The sequence below is a fragment of the Sebastes umbrosus genome, chromosome 23 (assembly GCF_015220745.1).
Source record: "Sebastes umbrosus isolate fSebUmb1 chromosome 23, fSebUmb1.pri, whole genome shotgun sequence".
Taxonomy (NCBI): domain Eukaryota; kingdom Metazoa; phylum Chordata; class Actinopteri; order Perciformes; family Sebastidae; genus Sebastes; species Sebastes umbrosus.
The window spans coordinates 14,372,639-14,391,196 of record NC_051291.1 but is presented as its reverse complement, the minus strand read 5'-3'; the positions used below and the strand labels follow the sequence as shown (position 1 = coordinate 14,391,196).

Here is an 18,558-nt window from a genome sequence, read left to right as displayed (position 1 = left end):
TCAGCTCGAGTGTGTTCATGAATAATAAGAGCACACCAGGTTGTTTGTGAGAGCATAGTCAGGAGATGAAACTATGCAGAATGAATTGTGGACTTTTTTTTTTCCTTTCCCGTGCATAGACTTGTCTTTGTTGGCTGCACTGCAAATGCAAAGTGACATTAAGACAGCGTGCGGTGTGTGCTTTTATTTGTTTGTGTGTGTTTTAGCTGTAGATCTGAATTTTCATTGCACCAAAGACATTGTATCAGACATTGTAGTTCTGAGCTGTGTGTGTGACTGTTACCAGTTTCCCACCTACGGGGATAATCCATCCTGTGAAGTGGTGAGGTGGAAAATGCCATTATGTAGAAATAGCTGACGTGCAGTTAGACTTGCAGGGCAGGCAATGTGTGTGTGAGAGTGTGTGTGTGAGAAAAGGAGATAGGGAACAGAGAGGGAGTATCAGGGCCAAAGACAGTAAACTTCATTTTTGTAACATTATTTAATCCTCTCGGGGCGGCGATAAACTAAAGGTCTCGGACACACAATACACACATTTTCTCCTCGGCGAGGCTGGACAGAGGGCTTGTAATCCCAGCGTGGCGTGAGTGATGGATGCACGTGTGTTTTTTGATGTGGGATCATTGCGAGCGTGTTGTCTGAGTATCTGACTCGGGCTTATGATCACAGACGTTGCAGGAATGTGTTGACGTACTGTTGGAATGAGCTGAGATTTGTAGCTTGACTATATGGATGGAAATGTCTTTCTGTCAGTCGGTAATAAATCCATCACTTTGGTTCAGACTGAAATATCTCGACAACTATCACATTGATTGCCATAGAATTTTCTACAAGCATTCATGGTCCCTAGTGGATGACTAGAAATAACTTTGGTGATCTCCTGACTTTTCCTCTAGCACCACCATCCTGCCAAATTTGTGCCCAATGATTTGGTTTATGACCAAATATCTGCAAAACTAACCATCATCCTCAGTTGTTCTTTCTGCTTAGTGCTAACTAGCAAATGAACCTCGAACCTCACCTACCCCGACCTCAAAATCCACGATGGCTGCTCTGTGCATCAACAGTAAAAATCTGTAGTAATATACTATTTATTAGAACTTCTGTCTTATTTGTGTCTCATTAAATCAGTGGTACACACAGTACTGTCCAACTTCTATCTGTGGACAGGTTCCTACGTTGTTTGTATGCGCAAAATACCGACATAATGAGTTGTTATCAACTGGTATTGCTAACAATGGCTATCTTGGCTGGAGAAAACCCCATTAAGTTTTCCAACTTGTTGCACTGGAACACGTTCAACTCAGGTGTGACGTCATACCCAGCTCCAACTGCCGATTTCCGAGGTAAATGGAACGCAGCACTAGACTCTTATGCTGCGTCTGATATTGCATACTACCCAATGTGTGTACAGTCGTTCAGCATACTTTTGTGTGAATAAACAGTAGTATGTATCTTTTCGGACGCACAGAACTGTAATTGACGTCGTCACTTCCTGAGAGCCTCCTTGCTGGTTGGAGACGTGTAACCAAGGTAATCCATGCCAACCTCATGTGATCAAAACAACAATTGTGTAATATATTACGCTTAGCAAAATTAAATCTTATTCTCACCCTTAAAATCGAAGCGTTATTGATATTACAGAGCTGTCCGTCAATGTCAGTTATGAATTTGCATACTATTGGTTTAATACTAAGGTCTCAGACATACTAAAAAATGTCACTTTAGTGTACTGAATAGCATGTTAGTATGGAACTTCGGACACAACCATAGTCTTATTGCAGTTGCTATCATGTTTTAACTTCATTGAATCTTCTTCCAAATCATTTGGGTGAATTCAGAAACACATTAATGTCAAGCTAAAACCAATGCTCTTTTATCTTCTGCTGTATTTTTGCACAACATCAGGATTCACTGCTTGCCTCAGGAAACTTCTGCCACCTTTGGCCTAAGATGACATGAAAAGAAAAAGCTTTTAAAAGTAATTTCACAAGATAAGATAAGATAAAATAAGATAAGATAAGATAGAACTTTATTAATCCCGAAGGAAATTCTTGTGCCAGAGATTGCTCAAAATTACAACAAATTTACAACAAGTTCAAGTGTATAAAATACAATTGTATAAAATAAAAAAGTACTATTTCTAGCACCAGTGTCTAAAAGTAAGATACATTTAGTAAAATTAGTAAATAAGATAAGTAAAATAAAAAAGGTTAAGTAAGATATAAAACAGAAAAATAAGTAATATTGCATATGATGAGAAAAACAAGTAATATTGCACACAATGAACAGTGATATTGCACATGAGAATGGAAAAAGTAGTATTGCACATGATATTGATATTATTATATTATATCCTTCAGAAGGGGGAGGAGTTATATAGTCTGATGGCCACTGGTAGGAAAGACCTCCTGTCAGATTAAAACTGCTTTGCTGAGCACCCAAGCAAACCTGTTTAAAAATCCCGCTGTATGATGGATACAAGACAGCAACTGTGTACTCCTGCACTAGCTGTCATTCATCAAAACGCGCGTTTGTCCTCTCACTGCACTTCAGTAATAAGAAGATACATGCAGAGACAGATCTTAGATCTGCATTGGTATGTGAGGAGGGGAGTGTAGTTTTTTTTTGGCTGTGTTACATTAGAGTTCAAGCCCAGCCAGCTCTCACTTCCATCTGCAGATGTTGTAAACTAGTCAGCCTTGAGCCATTCGTCAGATTCAGAACAGGTGGTCAAATCACACGGAGGAATTTTATGGAATTCAGATTCTTTCACATTGATCTGATTTATCTTTTATGGCTTTATCGTATTAATTTATCGTTGAAATATGCTCTCTTGAGGAAACACTGGAAGTGATGTATTGGCAGATAGCTTGAAGATAGTAAATCTTTAAAGCCAAAAGAAATATGTTATATTTTCATCTCGTGTGTACTAGTTGAGTGCGGGCAGATCTCTCTTTGATGTTAGACTTATGAATTTGCAAAACCACATGCCCGTACAGTTCACACACTTGGGCACACATGCTCACACACTCGTGTGGGAGTTAGCGAGCTAATGTAAAACATAACAGCACAAACCGTTTCCCGAGATCACAGTTAATGCGTTGAACGTGTTGCTCTCTGATGGAGGTTCATTCATTTTCAAATGGGATAATCCGTTACTGTTGCGCGATTCCTTTGCCAGGGCGATTTAAGTGTTGGATTTACTCTACTTAGGCATTGATTATGCTCACTTAACTGAATGTTCTTGTAGCTCTTTCTATTGATACGTTTCTGTGGTTCTCAGTATACGTTTAAGGGACGGTCTTAACACTCAACCCATTCTGGCTGCATTCCAAGTGGATCATTAAGCAGCATGAATGCAGTAAAGATACTAAAGTATGTTACTATCATTGCAGTATACTTCCATACTTGCTTTTAAATATCACTTTCCAAGCTTCACGTCTCCATGAGAGATAATATGGTAGTAAAGAAGCTGCAGCATTTCAAAGGGACTGAATTGCTTCCACTCGGTGTATTATGCCAAGTGAAAAGCCGTAGCCTTGGGGCTAATCTCTTTCATGCTAACCTGAAGTTTCCTCTGTCTGTCGAGGAAGAAAAAGAGGAGGATTTTCTGTATCCCGGAGTGTTACTGGACCTCCATTTACTCCGGGACAGCTAATACTCTCCCTCCGTCTACAGTGGATTGCTGTGAAGAACAACTGCGCTGTCACCAGTGAGACTCATCTGTCTAACTGTACCATCATTTCTTTGAAACGCTGCCAAAGACTGTCTCTATTCATCCCACACATCCAGAAGACTTCAAAAACATGATCATATGTACAGTATAAGCAAAAAATACCACATTTTGGATTGCAGATAATTCACATGGTGACATTTTTCCACAAATCTGCTATGGTGTCAACATGTTATGGCTAAACAGTGAAACACAAAACATAACAGAGAGGGCTGGTGGAAACTGCAATTCGCCATGGGGCAAAAAGTGCAATGCACACACACATCGGATGTGATTAGCCCTGCTGCCTCGGCCTTTGCTCCGTAGATAATCACCTCCGCAGTGTGAGTTTTAGGGCATTTCAGGCCCTCAGGGAGTTTAGGTAATCCTCAGTCTGGGTCAGGTGCACATCGTCCTGAGGTTTGGTTGACCAGTCCAAATATCTTTTGCACCTTTAGAATCATATTCCTTGAACCTTGTCACACCTCTTGAATTTACTGATGAGGACTGTGCGTCTCTCCCCTTCAAGCTACTTTAACTGAGAGCTTTCCAGTAGCTACTGCTTTGTCTTCAGTCCTAAAAGCATATTCACAGAGCAGCATATAGTTTGACTTAAAAGTAGTCTAAATCAAAGCGTGGCAGCACTTATGAACTGTCAAGTCCTGAAGCTTACTATATTATGTATGATGAGACACTTGACATTTCCATGTTCACAACTTTAGTTATTCACATGTATTATTATTGTACCTGTGGGAAAGCAAGCCAAGCTGTTAGTTTGTTATTTTTTGACATTATGATTTTGGAGAAACATGTAAGTAAAAACACACTGGTATGATTGCTTTTATATTTATATATGACATGTTCTTTTTATCTGTGTGAAAATGAAACTGGGCTTAATGAGATTACAAACACAACTTGGTTGCAACAGCGAGTTGCACGTTGCATGAGGTTCATGTAACTTTAGCTAGGTAGCTGCAATAGTAACAAATTTCTATTCAATTGATGTCAAAGGATTTTTACCAGCCAGGGTATTGCTTTCAACTTGTGAGTCTCTGTGTGTGCCATCATGGCAAATATGGTCCTGGAGACACCAACTGGGAACTACCACATAGGTGGTTTTGAATACTTTGCCAGATGTTGGGCAGATTTTGTCAACACGATAGTGTCGCAACTGTGCAAGATACAGTCACAAAATTGTACAGGTGTATAGTTGAGATCAAAATGAAGGCCGAGTTTGAAGATGGGTGTGGTTCGAGAAAGGGCGCCGGATGTAATGGGGTAGGAAATTAGGACAACAGTTTCTCATCCCAGCTCGTCACATACTGACGCTTTGTCAGAACTCTTGGTACCACTTTTTTGTCGCAGTAAACACGTGATTAATGTTGTGTGTTAAACAAACACGCTTGCTTGTTCACGCAAAAAAAAAACACTTAATTAGGTTTACGAAAAAACATCATGGTTAAAATTAATACATTTGTAAAGTAAAAATGTGACTTGACTTTCACTCTTTAAAGTACGTCACCACAGCACTTTCCCTGAGCGTTTACTGTTGCCACGGATGGGTTTACGTTGTAGTTAATGGAAAGTTTGGTGCGTCTTCTGTTGGCGCTCAAGAGTGCCTTGTGTTGCGGTATCTAACGCCAACGGCCGTGACAAATTATCGGTGCTCGTCGCCCTGGGAATGAGAACGGGCTGATTGGGTAGGGACCTTTGGCCGCCCCAACTTTAAGTCCCTGGCCCAATTTGGCGTTGCGGTTGGTGTGATTCCATCGCAAGATGGTTCTATTTATGAACAGTGGCATGCATCGAGGTCAACCTGCAGTCATAATGTATTATTGAGGTAATAACTTTTAATGTTCTTTTAATGTTCATAATGTTTAGACCTCCCAGTAACTGCTTTTAATAGCTGGGTTCATATTGGACAGTTTAAAAGCCTTTTTGATGCTTTTATTTCCATGGCGTCATTGGAATCTGTTGTAAAACTGTTTACAGGGACTGTACACATAATGATGGGAGTACGACATTATCTTCTTTTTCGGCTGCTCCCGTTAGGGGCACCACAGCGGATCATCTGTTTCCATCGCTTCCTGTCCTCTGTATCTTCATCTGCATGTCCTCCCCCACCACATCTATAACCCTCCTCTTCGGCCTTCGTCTTCTTCTCTTGCCTGGCCATCTTCAGCATCCTTCTCCCGATATACCCAGCATCGCTCCTTTGCACATGTCCAAACTATCTCAAAACTCGCCTCTCTCGCTTTGTCTCCAAACTGTCTAAACCTGAGCTGTCCCTCTAAATTATTATAATAACAATAAATAAAAAAGAAAATTATTGGATTTATAATTGCAGATGGTGATCGTTGAGATTCAGTTGCACACGTCCAAGTGTCATGAAACTTTCATTAACATGACATGTATTATGTGTTATAAGCCTGTCTGATAGCCTGCAGTGTACATCAAAATTTTATACCAAGAAATCCTTCATTGTGCATACATTTATTTAACACTGTGTTAGGAGGTATGCAAGAAAAACTCTATGACTCTGCAGAAGAAACACGAGTCCTTTACAAATTAAAAATGTCTGATTATATTTTATCTTTGAGTGCCTCTAATGACTTTTTCCCTCTCTCTATTACTTTCAGATAAGAGGAAAGATGAGTTGGAATTGATGATTGTGGAGTGGAGTTTAAGAAGGGGATTCGTGAAGAGAAGAACTGGGAGGAGGAGCAGGTGATCGAAGGAGGAATAGGAAGAGTATGGGCCGCTCTTCTGTGTGGATCTTTCTACTGTCCCTTTCTCTCTCCCATCAAAGCGTCACAGCACAAGCTGAAGGTAACAGTCCTACACCCAAAGAATACATTCAAACACATGATTCATTCATTTATTGTTTTCAACTCCCCATATAGCACCTTAAAGTTTTTTTTTTACTCTCTTCAGTCATTAATTTATTCAAGATTTCAGTCAGTGACTCATTCCCTCAGTCACCCTTTTTCTTTCGCTCTGTGTTATTCAACCAAGTTATACCGCCTTATGGCGCCATCAGTTTGGCGCCATCACTTCTGAGTCAACACCATATGCGTAATTGTCAGCAGTGTGCACAGGTCTATGAATTAGATGCCTTGGACGCGCAGGCCAAAGAAAGGGCAGGTGCTCAATGAACACAGTCTGTGCGGCGAGTGCTCCATCATTAAATCTCCACACATGGATTGGTACACGGGGCAGACACTAGCCCAGCTCCGCTCTCTCTCTCTCTCCAGACTGTGTCTAGGAATTTAAACATCTGCTCGCCTCATGTACAGTACAGCACTCTGTCTGCCAGCCTGTCAAACCCATCTCCCGGATACAGAACCTTCGCCTCAGGTGCTATTGGATGTCGCCAAAAGGTCAATCAGCCAATCAAAAGTTAGATTTTCATCCACCTGGGATGTGGTTGGCAGAAAGTGATTGGTAAAGTTGTTGGGCAGAATTATGGAAGGATATAAATAGCCCAAGGCCATATGTGAAGCTACAGCTCTCTTGTAACTGCTATCATTGTTTAATCTAGACAGTGTTAATTCACATGTCTGTAGCAACCCTGAGGGCCTACTGGGGCGTTTCATATAACACACAAGAAGGAGCATGTGGTCGATTTCAAATTAATAAGCCGACTGACACCTTAAAGCTCTATTAATTTATATTTTTATGAATCAAATGTGCTATGTGAGGAACCCTCAGAGGATTATCATCAAACTATACAGCTCTATGGAGCTTTTTAGCCTCTTTTAAGTCAGTGATTTTGTTTTACAGCCCACAAAGTGACTGTCAGGTGGCCATAAACCTGTCTCCATGTCTGCTGGATGTGCAAATATAATAGGCACTTAATTAACCTGTCAGCCATGATGACAACAAATCAAGCAGTAAACACAACACTGACGACGTATCACCTTATTAACGTGGCGAACATGTTGGCAAACTGTTTACACATCCAGTAGGGCTGGGCAATATATCGATGTTATATTGATATTGTGATATGAGACTCTTTAGCTGCTAAATGTTCCATTATGTTCACCAGCTAGTTGATAACTTTCTGATTCTGCCGTTGCTGGGCAGGCACCCTAGAAAGATGCAAAAAAGGGGGTCAGAGTCAGTCAACCTGCTATTTTATGTATTATAGGAAGCAATAATGCAAGACACACAAGCCTACAAATTTACAAAGGATTCTGAGTCTTCTAGACCAGTCAAACCAGCCAAAGACTGGGTCGGGAGCCACAGGTGGATCAGGAGATTTTATCATGGTCGCCAAATAAATTAGCAGAATTTCTTCCATCGTCTTTTATTTACGGTTTATATCTACAGTAAAGCTTTGAGCCTCATGAGGAAGCCTGAATGTTCGTATTGTTCTGATAATTGTAGCCTACTGATAACATTGAATCTAGTGTATATTCTGTTTGTTTTACTGATGAGAGTAAAAAAACAAGAGCCTGTTAACTCCGCCTGAATGTATTTATTTGGTCTCATTTATAAAGTATTTAACATGTGTATATGTTTTCAATGACACATGCATAAAACAAAAATGTATATCTCTTTGAAATGGCTGATACTTATTCAAGATATTATAAGGTGATTGGGAAATGGCAGTAAAAATGGTCAGGAACGTTCATTACACGCACAGATTCTCTCCTCTCACGGTTTATAGATGAGGCCTATAGTGAATTGGGTGGCGATGGTTTGTCAATTTGAAACCGTGGGTGCCCAAAAACAAAGTTTGGGAAACACTGGACTAAATGATCTCTTTAGTTCAGAATCATGTGGACTTTTTCTGTTACTCAAATCAACTCAAACAATCTATATTTATTAAAACATGACATAGTAATTCCTGACTCTAAAAATAAAGTACATGTGATGAGGTGATGCGACGGAAGTGAAGAACCAAACATATATGAAAAACAGTTCAGAAACAAGAAATTTCTCCACAAGGTTGGTGGTTCGATATCCGGCTCCGCCTGTCTGCATGTCGAAGTGTCCTTGAGCGCGACACTGACCCCCAACTTGCTCCCCGGGATGGGTTAAATGCAGAGGTCAATGAGGTGATTCTAATAAGGACTATGTTTTAAGTGTAGATGAACTACGGTGGCCGGCATGAAAACATGAATGGCCCTCTCTAGAGCCACTGTTTGGTTTGTCCATCATGGGCTACTGTAGAAAGATCCGCTCCGTATGTAGATATAAACTGCTCATTCGAAGGTAACGAAAAAAAGTCTTAGTTTCAGGTGATTATACACTAAAGAAAACATACTTATAAATATTATATTCTATTTCTGGCAATAGATCCCCCTTAATGTTACACATTGCTCCTTCAATTGGCTATGTGGTTCTCTCTATGACTTTTCAGCTACATCATGGACTGCGTTGAATTCAAATTAGAACCACAACATTTTGAGGCAAGTTGACTGACTTGCTTGTTTACATCCACTGACTGTCCCAACGGGGGCGGGTACATGTCACTGGAAACAGATCCTGGGGGGAATGACAGTGCATTTGACACATTTCATTTAATATTTCTGTCCTACTCTTTGTACTGTAGCTTCATGCATCTACTGAAATACTTTCTTCTTCTTCTTCTTCTTCTCGGATGAACTTTTACATTCATTCGTCTGGACAAAATGTGAACCTGACGGCCCTTTGAGCCGTGCTCTCTGATGGTTTACATCTCTTCTCCTGATCTTGTTGGAGCTGATTGCAGCAGTGCATCATTATTTCTCAGGCATTTTCTTTCACTGGCAGAAATTTTCTGCAGCATATGCTGAATCCACTGAGCTACATCTAAGGCGTAAATCAATGGTCTAACAGGTGTACACACAACCTTTGAGATATCAGCATAGATAACCTTCAAGAAAACCATTCCTAATCCCTCTGCATGTGTTGTCTCCTTATCCCTTGCCACGTGGTTCTCGCCTGCCAGCCCAGACAGACAAACTTCTGGGTAATTGATCTTGTTTTCCACCCCAGTCTGTGTCTGTCTGGCAGAGACCAGCCGCCAGTTGCTTCCTTGCTTTAAAGTTTCCATCATCTTTTATGGGCTTTTACAGAAATCTATGGAGTAGAAAATGTATCCCAATAAATGGAACAGCCACATGTGTATGCAAGGGTTGTTGGCTGCCTAGGATGAACATCGTTGTATCCTGTTAATTTGCATCAGTGGTTTTAACTGTGCTCTTGCATCAGTGGTGAATCTAAATATATGACACTAAAACTCCCATTGTAGTCAGAGATAGTAGCTCAGCACCAGAGAAGGCTCCAAAATGGCATCCCCAAAGATATTTTGTTTCCCTGGTGTGTGGCCAGAGATGTATAGGTGTGTGAGGGAGAACATAATGTTAGGTCGCCACGGGCTGGAGACATATGTCTCCCCCAGTGAATCCTGGGATTGCAGCCAAAGGAAGAAGGGGCGAGATAATAGAGGCTGGGAAGCCCTGTAATGAAATAGAGGACAGCAGAGGAGCTGAGTTATCGCTTATAGAACAATCAGCGGTGCCTATCTCTTATTCACGAGCCTAATCAATGCTGTCGTCACTGTGGTTTATTGCATATGTAATGCCAGAATATTGACTCGGAGGTCGCCTGCACACGCAGCAGATTTCTGTGTGTGTGTTTGCTACTGTAGGTGGGAATGTGTGCAAGCGTGTGCATCTGAGTTGCAAGAGCTAATGTATGCGTGAGTGTGCATCAGTGTACCTTTTTAGTGCGTCTGGCTTTTTAACTCCACATTAAGTGTGAGTGTGAATCCTGCCAAACGCTGCAGATCCTTATGTTAAATGCGTTTTGTTTGCCTGAGCGAGGGGACTGACCCTGATTTTGGGTGTGTTTACCTTATTATTCTAAGCGTTCCTCATCGCTGTACTAAAGTTTTATTGCTGGAGTGCTCAGAATATTGATAGTCTCTTTGGCTCACTTGTGTCTCATTAAACATTCATGGGGATTTGTGCGGTGCTCTGGCTGCATGACAGAAGCAAGTAAAAGGAAAAATCTCATTGTGATGGAACAAGACTGCTATCTGGTGGTCGGTGTAGGAAGAAAACATATGGCTTGATTACCAGCCTAACCCTTTAACCTTAACCTTGGATTGTCCAAATTAATTTTGATTATAAAAGGTTAGGACAAGAGCATACAGCTATCCGTCCTTGGTGTTTGTGCACACACTAATTCACCTGTTCTTATTCCCTCAGCATGCAGAACGGTGGTGCAGGCAGACATAGTGTTTCTGGTGGATGAGTCATGGAGTGTGGGCCAGACCAGCTTCTCCAGTGTCAAAGACTTCATCTCAACCATCGTGTCCTCCTTCAAGGACAGCGTGATGGGAACTGAGGGGGTCCGCTTTGGAGTCACTGTCTTTGGGGATGTCCCGAGGTAAAACTCAGATACAAACACTGGCACAACATATCAAAACTCTAATCAGAGAAACCAAACAAGATATACACATGTACCGATGTTTATTTCATTATTTCTACATGATCCAGTTTTGCGTTCCCTGTAATCTTTTCCCTGCAGGATGCGGATTGCTTTGACAGACTACAGCTCACTGGAGGAGGTGTTCAGAGCCATCAGAACCCTTCCCTATGAGGGTGGATCCAGGAAGATTGGCGATGCCCTCCAGTTTCTGGTTGACCACGTCTTCAGCGCCGTCATAAGTCGAGACCACGCCCCAAAGGTACGATGCTTCAACAGGGGAGATCTGTCTGCCATATAGCAACACATTCTCGCCCCAACTCGTCACATACTGACGCTTTGTCAGACTCCTAGGCGTCACTTTTTGGTCGCAGTCAATATGTGTTTAATGTTGTGAATTAAGCAAAAACACTTGCTTATGTTTAGGCAACAAAACCACTTAGTTAGGTTTAGTAAAAAACAACATGATTGGGCTTAAAATTACTACATTTTTACAGTGAAAATGAATCTGAACGTTGTGAACACTGGACATGAATGAACAGCTGATTGTAACGTGAAAGTGAAACTTAACACACTGGACACAAACAGCGGTCTACTGGATGAAAGCCCTGTGTTGTTGGACCCATCCACCTCCCCTCCCGCCCGCAATGTGTGTCTCTTTTGCTCTTTAAACTACGTCACCGCAGCACTTTCTATGAGCGTTTACTCTTGCCGTGGATGGGTTTACATTGTAGTTACTGGAAAGCCCGGTGCATCTCATACGTCATCATATCAAACGCCGACAGCCGTGACATAGCATCAGTATTTGACACCCTGGGAATGAGAACGGGCTGTATATAGGGATTGCATAGAAAGGCCATCCTGTACCCTTGAAACAGCCCCAAAAACTGACTACACTTCCTGTAGGTAACATCAAGCCAGAGGAAAGGTAAAAGAGGTCACATCACTTTAAAATCCCCTTGAACTTCTTCCACGCCTGTTAAAAACTGAAGGGCTTAAATCTTGTTAAACGTAGAACAAAGTATGGACACACAAGCAACAGTGGAATCGCTGCAAAGACTACTGCTTCCAGCTGGCCACCAATGTATATATTTAATGTTCTGGCCCTGTGTGAAAGGAAATGACTAGAGAGAAGTCTGTATTTGTACTCCAAAGAACATTGTGGGGGGGAAAAAACAAACAAAACAAACTGCCATTTTCACACCACTGTGAATCTGACGGTCTTGCTTTACGCTTGGGATACCAACTGAGATAGAAAGTCACAAGTGGCAACGGATTTCGCTATGCTTTGGTTTGTTGTTTTGCTTGCGGAAGGATGCAGTACATTTTGCCTCTGTCACAGATTCAACACGCTCAATCGGCTGAATGGCTGTCGATAAGCGACGACTAGTGCCAGACACACCGCAACAAGCCCAATTGATGGTCATCCAAAGATACTCACTGATGAAGATTAACCTGCATTGCCAATAATTATGTATCAAATTGGCACTGGTCTTCACTTTGGACTCTAACCCAATGGCACTAGTTAATAACTAGGTAACTTCGGTTCTTCTGATTTTTCAACCTTGATCCCATATTCCCATGTTTTTGTGTCTAACTGACTAATAGCGACAACAATTTCTGAAATTGGTCCAGTATTGAGGGAGAGCGCTGTAGACGGCAGCTGCAAAACGAGCTGTAATAATTTGCTATTGGGGCAACCTGGCACCGTCATTTACGTCCACTAAAAGTGCTTGATTTTGCCGTGACAGGCTCTGATTGTTATTCTAAGTGTCTGATAACATTATGGAAAGAGTATCGCTCAAGGAGAAGTCTCGTTGTGAAATCTGGCGAGGTGACGTGTTGCCGGAAGACAACGGTGGAAACGTGGAATACATCTATGGTGGATACGCGAGTGCCAGCCGGGCAGAGATTGTTGTGTTGGAGTACAGAAAGTGTAGCTTAGGGTTACCTAAAAGATGTCAATGTCATAGCTGAATATTAAGATGATTTCTGCAATGTGGATTAGGTCTTTGAATTTGAAGGCTGCCCGTATACAGGTATATTTGAGCCAGAGTATACGGATATTCAGTTTTCACAACGAGACTTCTACTTGAGCGAGACTTGGACACAATAACAAACAGACCAGACCAAGCGAAAGGTAAGAAAAACTTTTTATTTCTTTGTAGGGTCCCCTCCATAATGTTGTCAAATATTTATGATAACAATCCGAGCCTGTTGGTGGCAAAAACAAGCACTTTTAGTGAATGTAACATTACATTAATGCTGCTCATTTGCCCTTGCAGCTCGTTTCATGACTGCCGATTGCAGCGTTATCCCTCAATCCTGGACCAATTTCAAAAAATGTTGTCCCCCATTAGTGTTTTAGACACAAAAACATGGGAAAATAGGGTCCAGGTTAAAAAATACCAAAGTTACCCTTTAACTAAACTTGTCTCATAAGTGCATCGTCTAAATATCTAAAAGCTCTTCCAACTGCTCTCCATTTCTGTCAGCTAAATTTCAGACGGTCTAACACTGTAGTGTAGTCTCAGTATAACACAGCTGGTTAGCATTCCCATCACCTCTCTATCTATCCAGCGTGCGTGCGAATCATCTTGCTGCAGCACACTTGACGTGGGAAGGCAGAGAATTGAGGATTAGGCTGATGTATTGAATTGTACAGGCTGTGCACATGCAGAAAAGGCAGCTACATTCTCATATTGATGCTTTCCACCCCCTCTTTCTTCATTGACTGAAGGATGAACTGTGAATGAACTGAGTAAATTTTCCTTAATGGGAAAATTATCAGTGTCTGTTGCGAGCCGGCGTCATTGAATTCCACTTTGTCTTTGGGTTTGATTTATTTAAGTACGTATTCAATTATGAGTCAAACCATGTCAAAAGTCCATGGGGGGCTTTTTGAGCTGTTTGGATCTTCTTTTTGATAAACCTCCATAGATTTATCAAATTTCAACACATTTTCACAAAATCAAAGGTAAAAACTGAGCTACTAAAACTAACCATATTATGCAAATTATCAAGTTACTGTTTGATAATGATCATTGCGTGAGTGAGATATTGTTAAATTATGTTTAATGATTTTGCATAACTGATTTTCTTCTGTACAGATTGTCGTAATGATCACAAACGGACCTTCAGACGATCAGATCGATGCCGCAGCCAGAGCCGTGGCTGACAATGGGATTTCTCTCTTTGCAGTAGGTGAGTGTGGACGCTGGTTTTGTGAATTCCTCCAACATCCCCACTGCAGCGGCCCCTCACACTTTATCCGAGCTCTGCCAGCTTATCTGCAGTGTTTGCAGTCAGAAATTCATGTCATACATTTGAATTCATTGGATTCAGTGTGGGTATTTGCGAGCGTGTGAGAGATTCTTGTTGTCTGAGTGCGCCCATGCACTGTATATGTATGCGCAAACATAACAACTACTAAATATGTATTCAGCTCCTATACTGTATATATAAAAGTTCACTTCTCGATACTGTGTTGCCTCAGCAAAGCGTCTTTATCCTACGGTACACCTTTCCCCCCACTCATGAATACACACCGCTGTTTACCCACAAGTGTACTTACACATATCTTACCCTCATTTTCCTACACACCCACACACACGCACGCATGAGCACACAAGCCCACAACTTACTCCCCTCAGCTGGGAGCGGTGCAATAATTACTGCTCATTAGCCGATGGTTTGCTAATCGCAGCCATTTTTCATTAGGCGATTCGGTGTCCTCCATCTGCACCTCTGACACCGAGGCTTGCTCCTCTCGTTCATCACTCCCGCAGAGGAGCTCCACATGCATCTTGTGTACTTGTGTAAAACCAACATGCCTGTTGAGCCGGTGTAGCACTGATAACACATATATACAGATACATGTATGTTCTGTACATACAAATACACATGTATCTTGTTCAGGTGCAGATTTCAGGTAGCTGTTACTGTGAATCAAATCTCCCAAAAGACTTACAGCATGGTCATCTGCTTCTATTAAAATGTATTCATTACATTAACCCTCATCCTGCCAACCTATATAACATACAAGGACTATTGATTGGGTTCCCTGGAGGACCCCAAGAATAAACTACTGTAAGAAACAACCATCATAGCAAAATGTTAACTTACTTATTCTCAAAACATTATTATGTTGTTATGTAATTAATGTCATCTGAAGAAAAAAGGGCTGTCAAAGTTAACACGATAATAACGCATTGACGCAAATTTGCTCAGCTTGTCACGACGGAGGAAAAAAATAACACTACGAAGTTACGCTAAATTTTGGCGAGGAAAAACTGGCATGGCAATTTCAAAGGGGTCCCTTGACCTCTGACTTCCAGATATGTGAATGAAAATGGGTTCTATGGGTACCCATGAGTCTCCCCTTTACAGACATGCCCACTTTATGATAATCACATGCAGTTTGGGGCAAGTCAATAATAAATGTACATACATCAGCATAAAGCAGCATATTTGTCCGCTTGATAAGAGTATTAATTACTAATGTGCGACTAATTTGCGATTTATTAATTAATTATTATTTTGGGAAATTCATTTGCATTTTGTGTAAAACAAAAAATAGACATAGAGCACATGAGGAAATCTTTCTCCTTCAAAATGACTGACAGAGTGCCCCTACCCCACTGATAGTGTGTGATACTTTAAATTAGGACCCATGCCAAACATTTGATCTATCTGTTGGGTGATTTTGACTGGGGTCCCCTATAGGACCCCAATACATTGCTCTTTTAAAAATCATTAATTAAAACTAAAATAAAAACACAAAACATCATTAGGAACAAATTGTTTGACAAAGTCATGAAAAATTGGAATGATATTAAATAACGCAACTGTGAGATGACTGCGGGGACCCCTGTCGGTTTGGATGAGGGTTAAGACAGTACCACTTTCGGAGCCCTGATTTGGTCTTTATATTATTTGTCAGAATCCACTTCCACAAACTTGAGCCTGACAAACACACATAATGCCATATCTTGAGATGAGTGCCAGAGAGCGTTTGATTAAGCCTGTGTATGTCTGCAGTATGTATGTGTTTGGGTGTGTACATCTTTTCATGATTGGAAATAAATCACCCAAATTGCCAGAGCTCCCCCTAGTGGTGTCTGCAGGAAAGTATGTGGAGAAAATGCAAAAAGAAGATGTCAAACATAGGAATGACGTGACACCACATAATTGCTATTCACTTGGTTTTTTTTGTGCAGTCTTATCTTATGTAGCCGGCCATTCATTATGTTAATTGTCTTTGAAAGGTTGTTTCTATCTGGCTTGTCATATATTAGTGAACTAAGCGTGTTGCTTTGTCTAGATTGTTTTTCTTGTCTATCCTGTGACCAGGTGTTCGGGGAGCTGATGAGTCAGAGCTGAGGAGGATCGTGTCCGAGCCACATGAGGAGCACCTATTACTGGGTACTGACTACTCTCTCCTTGAAACCATCCTTCCCAAGCTGTCCCGCAGAGTGTGTATCACTGCCTCTGAACCACCACTTCCTGTGAAAACTTCCCCACCTGGTGAGTCAGTACGCATGCAGCATGAAAGCCTCTATAACAAACTTAGATTTCCTTTAAAAGCTTCCCTCATACTGACAGCTGTTTGCATTTTTATATTGATGGATTGCAGATTGAAAAGTATAATAAAAAATGATTAATAGTTTTCTCTTATTTCACTTCACTCTTTCTAAGATGGATTTATCTTGCTGACAAATTTTACATCCAGACCAACTTGCATGTTTTATGTTCCCTGTTCTTTTTCTCACATCCCATCCCTCTTCTCCAAATAGTTGAAGAGCGTGTGGTGGGTCCCAGAGACCTGCAGGTTAGCGAGTTGGCCCACAGTTCCCTCAGACTGACGTGGAGCCAGGCCACAGGTGATGTCACAGGATATCGTCTCCTGGTCTACCCTCTCAGCTCCAGTGGACACTTGCCCCAACAACAGATACAGGTGAGGGATTACGCATGTGCATGATGATTGTTGCGTGTCGCTATTGAGCTGGACTGTAACAGAGAAAAGTCTTATTTTCCTCCCCCAAAATATCCGCTACAGCAATGTTATAATAGTTTTGAATTTTCAATAGTTTTTATTCTATTTTAGTTTTGACTTTTCAATTTCATTTTAGTTTAGTTTCAGTTTTTCAGAAAAGTTTAGTTTTAGTCAATTTCTGTGATTCAATTTTATGACACTTGAAGGAGATGCTGTCTCCCTTTTTTTCGGTAGTGATATATTATAGCCAAAAAACCTAAAACTGAAATGAATTTATGCTCATTTTTATTTTATTTTTATTAGTTTTTTACCTAGGCAATATATGCAAGTTTAGTTTTAGTTTTTATTAAAGGATATCATTTTTATTTATTTTTCAGTTTACTAAAAATATTTTTCATTGCTTATTTTCATCTTAATTTCAGTTTTGGTTTACTATAATAACCCTGCAACACAGTGCATCCCTCAAATCTTCATCCTCAGAGCTGCTTATGACCAAAAACTGCATGTCACCTCTGTGACCAGCAGCACGTGTACTGAACTAAAAAGCAGTGAGTCATCTCTCATTGCAGCCTGAGGTATTTGTGCAATTCCATCCGTGTAGCTCTCCAAAGCTCGCGACAATATTGCATTAATGGGATCAGCATGAAGCCCATTTCTCCAAAAATATCCACGCTGCTGTGTTCATGATAATACTGCAGGCGTACCCTTGACAAACAGAGAATTATGCTACGATACCAAAAGAGCCACCTAATTTGAATATAATGGAGAGTGTAAACAAAGCATAAGGATGCTGGTGGTTTACTGAGGTAGGCCACTTATATAGGAAGTGGAGATAAAAATATTTTTGTTTAAGACAAGATACTTATTCAAGTCCACGTTTCAGAGGTGCATCTTTCTCTTCACTTCACTCTCTCTTGCACTTTATTTCTCACACAAACACACACACACTAAGCTCCTGTCATCCTGCCTTCTTCTTTGTATGCAACAGATTGATCTGAAGGCAGATGTGAGCACAGCAGTGGTGACGGAGCTGAGTCCCAAAACAGACTATTCCCTCACCGTCTACGCCATTTACCCCAGCCGCATAGGAGACTCTGCAACAACCACCCTCCAGACAAGTGGGTGTCACACATCAGTGCATACACCTTTTAGAAAATACACAAATACTGCTGCACATTTGTTTAAGTTTTCACTGTACCTCGCTTCCCTGAGCAACAATTTTTCTGCCTTGTAGCCGCTTTGCCTCAGGTGTCAAACTTCCGTGTTATTGAGGAGGGCCTGTTCTCTCTGCGCCTGGGCTGGACGCCTCCTCTAGGGAAGATCAACGGATTCAAGATCTTCATCCCAAGATGTATGCTAACATTACACCATGCAGTTATTATTATTTGACACCAGACACATTGCAGACCAGCATAAAATGTCTGGT

General features: G+C 41.1%; 1 protein-coding gene across 1 annotated transcript in view; it reads left to right on the top strand.

Moving 5' to 3' along the window:
- col7a1l (collagen type VII alpha 1-like) overlaps window positions 1-18,558 on the top strand; it is a 50,998-nt gene that overhangs the window by 759 nt on the left and 31,681 nt on the right. Inside the window, exons 2-9 of the mRNA XM_037761211.1 lie at window positions 6,355-6,544; window positions 10,918-11,098; window positions 11,240-11,399; window positions 14,248-14,341; window positions 16,490-16,663; window positions 16,933-17,093; window positions 18,121-18,250; window positions 18,367-18,483. Coding sequence (XP_037617139.1) covers window positions 6,469-6,544; window positions 10,918-11,098; window positions 11,240-11,399; window positions 14,248-14,341; window positions 16,490-16,663; window positions 16,933-17,093; window positions 18,121-18,250; window positions 18,367-18,483 — 1,093 coding nt within the window. The 5' untranslated portion in view covers window positions 6,355-6,468. The remainder of the gene's footprint in view (window positions 1-6,354; window positions 6,545-10,917; window positions 11,099-11,239; window positions 11,400-14,247; window positions 14,342-16,489; window positions 16,664-16,932; window positions 17,094-18,120; window positions 18,251-18,366; window positions 18,484-18,558) is intronic.